Source organism: Malaclemys terrapin, chromosome 1 (genome assembly GCF_027887155.1).
Source record: "Malaclemys terrapin pileata isolate rMalTer1 chromosome 1, rMalTer1.hap1, whole genome shotgun sequence".
Lineage (NCBI taxonomy): Eukaryota > Metazoa > Chordata > Testudines > Emydidae > Malaclemys > Malaclemys terrapin.
Window position 1 is genome coordinate 347960837 of NC_071505.1, and position 10271 is coordinate 347971107.

Sequence of the window (10271 nt, forward strand, 5' to 3'; positions counted from 1 at the left end):
TAGAAAACATGACCTATGACGGAAGATTGGAAAAGTTGGGTTTGTTTAATCTGGAAAAGAGAAGACTGAAGCAATGGGCTTAAATTGCAGAAACGGCAGTTTAGGTTGGATATTAGGAAAAACTTCCTAACTGTCAGAGTGGTTAAGCAAATTGCCTAGTGAGGCTGTGGAATCTCCATCATTGGAGATTTTTAAGAGCAGGTTAGACAAACACCTGTCAGGAATGGTCTAGATCATTAGTCCTGCCACGAGTGCAGGGGATGGACTAGATGACCTCTCGAGGTCCCTTCCAGTTCTGTGATTCTTCAGGTCTTGGAAAAGTTTACAGGGAGAAATCATTAGCTGGTTGCGGGGTACAGGATAAAAACCCGATTGGATGTCCTGCTCTTCTTTGCATGAACCATTTCAACGAAATGTTTGCTCGCTTCATCTTGAAAGCCCTTATTTCAGTGGATCTTGAATCTACTACTTCATATGAACAGCCATAGTGGGCCAGACCAATGATCTATCTAGCCCAGTGTCTTGCCTCTGACAGTGGCTAGTGCCAGGAATGAACAGAACAGGGCAATTATTGAGTGATCCATTCCCTGTTGTCCAGTCTCAGCTTCTGGCACTTGGACGTTTAGGGACATCTAGAACATGGGGTTGCATCCCTGATCATCTTGGCTAATAGCCATTGATGGACTATCCTCCAGGAACTTCTTTAATTCTTTTTTTAACCCAATTATACTTTTGACCTTTACAATGTCCCCTGGAGGGAAGGAAAGGGGCTTTCAGAGGATGGATCTACAAGAGAGCTGTGGGTCCCACTTGACATAAGTAATAAAACATGGGGGAAGCCTTATTTCTTGGGAGACAGGATTAGGGAGGTAAATGAATCAGCAGGCTGGAAACAGAACATCTGGACTAGCTAAAATAAGGAGGACACCCAGGAAACCATTTATAATGGGCAAGATAATGGATAAGCTAAGCCTGGAACATAAGATGGGGTACAGAGTAAGTTGCGCATGGACAGTGCACACTGTACAGAGATTGGTTTCTGGAAAGTGACCGTGCCAATCCCAAAATGTGTGATTCAACATACAGTAAATGCCATATAAAGTGTAATTATATATAAAGGAAGAGATTTGCTATGTAACTTTGGATGTGTGGTACGCCCTATACACACCCCCTACGCTTGAGTCTGAACAACTCAGCCTAGCTGGGCCGTATGCCAAATAAAGGAACCAGAGTGACAAGACTGGAGTCAAACTGAGTTCTTGGGGAATCGAGGGGAAGAGGTCTCAGGGAAAACCCAACAGCGTGGTGCCATGACACAGATCCGCTCGTCTGGAGCAGGTAATGTATACACCCCTTAGAGTAAGGGTCGCAACCCAGGGTCAAAGGAAATGGCATTGGAAGGGTTTAAGGGTTTAAACAAAGTTCGCACCACACTGGAAAAGTAGGTTAAATCTAAGGGACTCCCCAGAAGTATTACAGGGAAACTAAGATTGGGTGAAAAAAGGAACTCCAGAGAGTGGTACCAGAGAGGAAAAAAAGAATGCGTAGCACAGCAGAGATCCTCTGAAAGCCACTGAAATGTTCAAAAATTCTCGAAAAAGCAGGAGGAAAACAATGTCTATTACCTATTTGCATAAATCCAAAGTAAAAAGCAGCCGTCCTTCCAGAATGCTCGGTTTAATAATGAAACCCAGTTATGGCAGTAAAACTCTGTGCAGTTATGTCCGGCGACACCCTTAGTAATAAAACAAATTATGCAATGGGGAGGTCTAGGACCACCTCTCGCTAAGTGTTTGTACACGGCCTGGCGCTAGGAGGCTGGTTGGATGCTACGGCTACATCAGGTGGTAACTGGGTTGTCAGCGTATGGAATGTACGGTGAGGCTAGATGGAATTGTGCAGCTCTAAAATGCTGGACTGGAGCCACGGGAGCGGGGGGTTGTTATGAGAAACTGAATAACGATTGCTACAGAAAATGGGGTGGCTTTCCTGCAAACTCTGATTCTGCAGTGGGAAGAAATACCTGCATACCCTGTCCTGTTGCCAGCTCAGTGGATTGCTGCCAGGAAGTCCCACCCTCTTTCAGACAGAGGACTGTAACCCCAGAGCCCTTATCATAATATATTTAAAACCTCCCATAAAATTCCAGGGCTGATCCTTCTAGCCTGGACTATGCTGGCAGAAATCAAGCATGGAATTGCCCAGTGTCCCAGCTCCACTGGCAGGGGCAAGGATGGAAGCCATAGTGGAGACAGGGCTCAGGCATTTTTCTCCCTGTATGATGTCTGCAGGTGTTAGACAGCAGAGTGGTTAGGAACAGCTGAGCCCTGCCCAGGGAAGCGCTTTCACCATTATTACCATCTATGGATCTACACCACCAGGGAACCGTGGGGTTTATTTTTGCCAACCCAGAGGCAGCCTCTGTTAAACTCTGCCTCAGTGATGACCCCACATCTGTCCTAGAGCTTCACTTCCACAGGAGTTTGACAGAAACACCGGAAAGATCCACATCCTCCCCAGGGCCGGCTCGAGGATTTTTGCCGCCCCAAGCGAAAACAATTTTGGCCGCCCCCCCCCCCCCCGTTTTTTTCTTACCCCACCCCTGGCCCCGCCTCAACTCCACCCCTTCCCCAAATCCCCATCCCTGCCTCCTCCCCCAGGCTCTCAAGCCTAGGAGGGAGGGAGAGGGAGAAGCAGCGCATGCACCGCGGCCACTTGGGGTCTCCCCCTCCCTCCCAGGCTCTCAAACCTGGGAGGGAGGGGGAGATCCCGAGCGGCCGCGGCGCGTGAAACAGCTGTTTCGCACGCCGCGGCCGCTCGGGATCTCCCCTTCCCTCCTGGGTTTGAGAGCCTGGGAGGGAGGGCGAGCAGCGGCGCGCGAGCGGCAGCAGCGGAGGTGAGTTAGGGCGGACGGGGCACATTGTTAAGGGGGGCATGGCCCGCGCCAGAATGCCGCCCCTAAAAATGTGCCGCCCCAAGCACCAGCTTGTTTTGCTGGTGCCTAGAGCCGGCCCTGATCCTCCCCCATTCTCCCAGTGGAAATTCAATTTAGCATCTGTCCTCGTATAGTGATTTCCACTCCTCAAACCCCCGATTTAGGAGAGGTGGGTGGACCCGCCCTCCCGCTCCTGGGAGACGCTGTGTGTTGCCAATCCCCCTTGACGAACACATTTTATTGGAGGTCCTCACCACATAGGCAAGTGGTTCCCATCCCAGCTCACATGGCCGCTTTCTCCCCTCGCTTCCTTTCCTGCTGATGTCTAGCCATAGTTCCTTTCCACCACCCTCCTCTAGCAGAGGGGACCAGCAGGGCACCAGCAGGTGGCGCTCTCCCAGATTGCTACTGAGGGCTAGACCTTGCAAGGACTTGCGACATTTGGATTTTTAACACTCCCAAACATCACAGGGGTTTGAAGGCTGGGGATTTTGGTTAAACCACTCGCTAATGCATGTGATGTCAGGCTTTATATGTACGTGAGCATTTAATCATTGAAATACACAGTTCATTTCAAGGGGTAGCGACCTACATAGGAGTAGGTATCTGCACAATCACCTTCAGTAACCCCACAAGTCAGTCTGGTCCACTCCACTGTTCGCGCTCACTTAATTCTTTCCTGGCCTCTGCCACTGAAGGCCTCCATGCATTAAGCTGTGCCCTATCAGTGCAGGAGGACTGCATGAGCTCGGAAAACATGTCATTGTGAGTGCATTTTTTGCACCTTCTAATCTGTGATAACCTCAGGGACGGAGATGATAGGGGGAGCGTAGAAACATTCTATGGTCTACGATTCTGGGGGGACTGCATGGTCACCTGTGCCGCTGAGTGCTGCTGAGTTCGCCACGCTGACCAAACAGGAAATGAAATTCTAAAGTTCCCAGGGCTTTTCCTGTGTACTTGGCTAGTGCATCAGAGTTCAAAGTCCAGAGCGATCGCAATGGAGCACTCTGAGATAGCTCCCGGAGGCCAATACCATCAATTTGTATCCACTCTTCCCCAAATTCGACCCAGCAAGGTCAATTTTAGCGCTACTCCCCTCGTCGGGGAGAAGTACAGAAGCGGATTTTAAGATTTTAAGAAGTCGACGGAACAGGGTTGGTTGTGTGGACACAACCATTTTTAAATTGACCTAATGCAGCTAATTTCGACCTAACTCCGTAGTGTAGACCAGGCCAGAGGCCCTAAGATCAGGGCAGTGTCAGGGTTCCACAGAGCAACACCTCTGACATTTGTCTAAAAAAGGCCTTTTACCACAGCCTCCTGTGACAGCTGGCTTCTGGGAAGCCCGGTGATTCCAGCCCCTTGGTGTCTGGGGCAGATGTGGGGGTGACAGTGAGGGTTAAGTAGTGGTCTCAGCTTTCAGTTTTCTTAAAAAAGTGTATTTAAAATGTAAGTTGCAGAAAAGTTGGAAAAGTTAAAGTAGGTGACCCCAAAGGGTCAGAAACAAAAGGCAAATGAAAAAGAAACTCTCATAAGTCTATTTTAAAATCTCATTCTGTTTAACCAATCTCATGATTTTCTGGGGGTGTGACTCATCATTTTTTAATTGGCTTCGGCGATACTGCGCAAGTCGTTCAAAAGATGTGAAGGGCAACTAGGAAAAGTCATAAAAATTAAGAACAACTTTTTAACAGTACAGCAGAAGCAGGAAGCCTGCCAAACAAGGAGTGGAGCCACTGGATGAGTGAAGTGCTAAAGGAGCGCTCAAGGAAGATGTGGCTGTTGCATAGAGGGTAAATGAATTCTTTGCATTGGTGTTCACTGCAGAGGATGTGAGGGAGATTCCCACACCTGAGTCCCTCTTTTTAGGAGACAAATTGAGTCCCACATCAAGGTGTCAGTAGAGGAGGTTGTGATGCTACATCCCTATTCATGATAGTGGTATGATTATGACATGACTTGCTTGTATTTCCTCCCCTTACTAAGGTTGGAGTGGCTTTTTCCTCTAGGTTTGTATATCAATGATTTCAAATTATTATTATATAGGTCAATGTGTTATTCTTGGCCCTTTTGTGGTTAGGTATCACATTTGTTATTTCAGAGATTGGGGGTGGGTAGGCCTAGCTACCAGTGGATCACTGAGATCTGTGCCTAACTTTGGGGACCCTGGATCCTGGGTCCCATTTTTATTCCTCATGAGAAGAGAAGGGACATCCCCCCCGTAATGATCCCAGGAAATTGTTTGGAATCCCCCTTCCCTGGTCTGCACCCTGGGTTTCTAATGCAGAAAAGGGGGCTGCTGGAGAAAAATCTGCTCCTATATTATATTATTATTATTTTATTTTATATCAGCAAGATCACAACTGTGACAGCATCGTCATTAACGTTCAGCTGCCCTTGAGGTAGCCCTGTGACTAATCGGAACCATGCGGAGAGTGATGACAAGCCCGGATTCCAGGAACAGAAGCTGCAGCAGGGCTGGCGCTGCAGTCCAGTTGGGTAACATCACCGTGCATCCTCTGTGATTCAGCCTTCTGCAGTTTGCCATTGGCCGCGACGGGGTTAAAGATGATGCACATGAAAGGAAGCTGCTGAGATTCCCTGGTGACCAAGTGGCCCCCAAGGGAATGTGCAGACATGCTTCATAAAGACACTTGCCTTCCTATCTGAACAGATACCATCTGCTTCCCATGCAACCTCTCCGATGACCATTATCCTTTTGGCTGAAGACCTCCGGTGTCAGCGGCTCCCCTTCTAGCAGGAATTGGGTACGTTGGCAGGTTTCACTGTCTTTAAAATGCAAAGTGAAGGGGAAAGGCTGCGAGGTGTTTCCATTTGCAGATGTTCTGTGCAGCAGCAGAGGACTCGGCTGGGCTGTCGGGGTGACTCAGTGACGGGCTGGAGGGCAGACAGCACTAGGTAGCTTGGGAACCCCTCCCCTGCATCTGCCCATGCTGCTCTGTGAGTTATTCAAGTTGCACAAAAATCTGATATTCAAAGTGAACTCGGAATGTTGAAACCCCGATGCACTGAGTCAGGATTTCTCAAGGGGTCCCATTTCTAGAGGTGCCGTGTGCTCTGGGCCCGATCCTGACAGGGGCTGAGAGAGATGAGATCCCACAGAATATCACTGACTAGTTCCCAATCTCCACAGGTTTATTTTCTCAGGGAAATTTAAACAGCAAATTATTTTCATAGGTTTTACTCTCTGGCTTGATTGCCAGCTCAGGAATTCAGAGCTGCCTTGCTCTGTGGTAACACCTCCAATTGGGCATATTTCCGTTTCCTAACTGACCGTAGATACCCCTCAGAGTTCCAAGGCTACCAGCATCTCTGCCCCCTCTCTGGTCTTTGAGTGCCAGATGTCAGGCCTCATAGCCTTCCCTCTTATGGAGTGGAATCCCGTGATACTCCCACCCTCAGACTGGGCCCTGGTTCTACAGCGCACTGCAAGTCGACTGTGCTTGCCCAGCAGGTCCGAGTGAGTTTGGGAGTTTGTGACTAGTGGTGAGATAAGAGATAAGTGGTGAGATAAGCCTTCTAGAACCAAAACACTGTTTAATCTGAATATTAGGAATAAAGGGTAACATGGGAGAATAAGAGGGTTTTAAAACAACAGTCTGTAAATGTCTCTGATCACAAGCTCTCCTGCGCTGACGGGGACCCAGAGAGGCCGAGGGCCTTCAGACTTCCCCAGAGGTGTCTGTGCCTGTCAGTCTAAAGAGATTCTCATGACAGCTGCCCCAGCTCTGGACACACTCCCAGAGATGACAAAACAAGCTGTGTAATGTGGCTCGAGCCTGGAAATAGGCTCTTCCCAGCTTGTAGCTCCAGTGTTGTCTCTTGACCTCCCTGCGGTGCTGACTGAGCGATGGCTTTTCTTGAGCTGTTTCTCCCCTTCTTGCTTGTTTTCCAGCCGCCTGCTGTTAAACTAGGAAGATCCATACTGGTTTCACCCAATGTAGCCATAACATAAATATCCCAAATGTTAACCCTATATAGCTCTACAGCAAACATCCCCAGAACTGGGTTTAATACAAACATTCATGATAGCAGCTCAGCTCCCTGTCTGTCACAATGCTGTTCCCAGATGCTACGTATTTTATTAACACAGGACATAGACAAAGAGCGAGAGAGAGAGAGCAATAGACTACTTTCATGTGTGAAATGAGGTTCCATTTCCATGAATACTCATGTATTTGACTTTGAAATCCACTTCCTGCAAACCCTCCTCGTGCCTGAATAACCGGTACAGGGGTTACTCTGTACTAGAGAGTGAGAGCTCAGAGAATGAATATTTTCCATACTGATCCCAATGCCTGTTACCACTCCAGATACAGGCCACAGACTGGCAGAACAGAACCTGAGGAGAACCAGTCAGCTATTAACCCGGGACAGAGAAGCTACTAGACTTCTGTTTACTGACAAGTGACTGAATGAGGGCTGGGACACTGCGATCTTTTCAGGTTCTGAAGAAATCCAGATGACAGACGCTACATTTTAAGTCCCACTGTAACCTGAGAAATCATCTCTGAAAGAAGAGATGGGAAAGAACGGGTTGACATGTTTGTGCTAAACTACAGACGTGTAAATGTTATGCCAAAACTTTTCATTGTAATAAAATATTGCAAACCAAACTTTCATGAGGAGCAGTGGAAACTTTACTGCTTAATGGCTTTTACTTTAGAAAGTATTTCAGAAGTTCTCCACATACTTTTTGCAATGGGTTTGTGTTAATAACTCTTTGTGCAGCGAACAGCTGTCTGATAGTATCCCCTGGTAACTGACCAGAAGCTGTTTCTGTTTCTAACACTTACATTCAGGGTCATGCACACAATTCCTCACAAATACCACTGCAAGTCTGTCCAAAAAGTTATGAGAGAACAGAACCGCTGGTCTTGGTTTCAGTAGTGTTACAGAGCTGAGATGCAGGAAAGGGGAGTGCTATATTAGTTGTAAGTAATTTACGCCCATCACCTCTTACATGAGCATGGATGAAGTGATTTGCGCGCACAAGTGGATATTAGTGCAAATCTAGTTTTTGCATATTAACCCATTTGTGACGCCAATCCCACCCCCGTCCAGCTGAAGTAATTGTCTGTGTTAGCTTGTCACTTGCCAAGTATCTATAGACCCTTGCATGGGGAGAGGATGCAGGTCCTGCGAGGTAGATCGAATGCTCAGGATTCAGTTAACATTGGCCAGGCAAAGCACTTCAGCTTCCATTGGAGGGATTCTTTGTGGTCAGAGTGTATCACTGGGAGCATATGATAAGGGAAAGTTATTAGAGCCCGGTTCTGACTGAATTTACACATGTAAATCTGGAGCAACCCCGCTGAAGTCACTATTATTGAATTAAGAACCTGACACTAAGAATGTATCCCATTTGCTGGAAAGAGACAGTGGAATAATTTGAAGTCTCAAGAGTGGAGAAAATAAAAAGTATATCTATGAGGCAATGAAATACGTTTATAAATACCTTCAATGCAGGTAAGATAAATACAATGACCGTCTTCACCATGCACTTGGCATGATTTATGGACGTCATGATACAATGGGCCAACTCAGAGGTAGACGTCCAGAAAGAGTGTCTGTATGAAGGTCAGAAATGTAAAATCACACAGTGCTCAAGTAGGCTGTGGAACTCCCAGCCACAAGATATCAATGGGGCCAAGAGCTTCTCAGGATTCAAAGAGGGATGGGATGTTTAAATGCGTAATCAGGAAATCCAATACAGTACTGAGAATTTTTTTAGAAAACATCTTTTAAGGGCTCTAAACCTTCCTAATTTACATGACAAAATATGTCTATCTAGTGGGTGTCAGGGGGAAACTTTCCCTAGGATCAGGGTATCTCTTAGTTCCCTATTGCAGGGCTTCTTCCTCCTTCCTTTGCAGCATCTCGTACTAGGCACTGGACACTGGGCTAGCCAGACTACAGGTCTGATCTTGTCTGGCAGTGCCTATCTTCCTATTGGTGGTATAAATCCAAGACAATATATTTGCTGATTTTCCTTGAGGTCCTGGAAATCCCTAGATTTTCACTGAGAGAAGAAAGATGTCTCGCTAAATATCATCTAGTCTCCTGTTCTTTTTTCTTTCAGGAAGGAAAGTTCAAAAGTCCCTGGACCTGCCCAGTACATTATGTCAGCTGTCAATGACACCAAATTCAACTCTGCAGTGTTCCTTCTCACTGGGATACCTGGGATGGAAGACGTCAATCTCTGGATCTCTATAACCTTCTGCTTCATGTATCTCATGTCCATAGTAGGAAATTCAGTCATTCTGTTCATTATAAAAACAGATCCAAGCCTCCATGAGCCCATGTACATTTTCCTTTCCATGTTGGCCATCACAGACCTTGGCTTATCGATGTCTACCATGCCAACAATACTGGGCATATACTTGTTTAACTCTAGGGAAATCAGCCTCAATGCCTGTTTTGCCCAGACTTTTTTCATCCACTCGCTTTACAAAATTGAATCCTCCATCCTCTTGTTGATGGCCTTTGACCGCTTCATCGCAATCTGTAACCCACTGAGATATGCCTCCATCTTAACTCCACCGAGGATAGCCAAGATGGGACTTGTGGCTGTGCTAAGACCAGTGGCCATGATACTCCCACTCCCCATACTTCTGAAACAGTTCAGATATTGTCGAGACAATATCCTCTCCCATTCCTACTGCATGGACCAGGACGTCATGAAGGCAGCTTGTTCAGACATCTCAGTGAACAACATCTATGGGTTGTTTCTTACATTCTTCATGGTGGGGTTAGACTCACTGCTCGTATTTCTCTCTTATGTGATGATCGTCAAAACAGTGCTGAGCATTGCATCCCGCACAGAGTGCCTGAGGGCCCTGAACACCTGCGTCTCCCACCTCTGCGCTGTCGTGCTCTTCTACATATCAGACATCGGCCTGGCTTTGATACACAGATTCGGAAATAGCTCTACTCATTTGCTTCAGATTATCCTGGGCTACGTCTACCTGCTGGTCCCGCCCCTGATGAACCCAATTGTGTACAGTGTGAAAAGCAAACACCTTCGTGAGAGGATAATCAGGGCTTTTGTCAAGTGAAGGGTCAGTTCATCACTTGGCTCTAGCACTGGTGATATGGGAGAGGAAAAACACGAGCAATGGCCATGACCATGTATTTCATCCTGGAACCTCTTCCCTGGAGGCCCTTTCCTCTGCCCCATTTCTTCCCTGAAGATGACACCTCCACTATTCCCCTTTACCCAAGACTCTGCCCCCTTTCCAGGCTGGAAGCCAGAGCCAGGCCTTGGTAAGAGCTGCCCAGGGAATCAGAGCCACAGTTAGGCGCCCCACAC

General features: G+C 47.3%; 1 protein-coding gene across 1 annotated transcript; it reads left to right on the forward strand.

The window, feature by feature from the left end:
- Nucleotides 1-9081: 9081 nt before the first annotated feature.
- LOC128832294 (olfactory receptor 51G2-like) lies at nucleotides 9082-10017 on the forward strand. The gene has a single exon (XM_054019556.1). The coding sequence runs from the start codon at nucleotides 9082-9084 to the stop codon at nucleotides 10015-10017; it is 936 nt and encodes a 311-aa protein (XP_053875531.1).
- Nucleotides 10018-10271: the final 254 nt, after the last annotated feature.

Coding starts and splice junctions, on each gene's coding strand:
- LOC128832294 (XM_054019556.1), top strand. CDS start 9,082: ATGTCAGCTGTCAATGACACCAAATTCAACTCTGCAGTGTTCCTTCTC.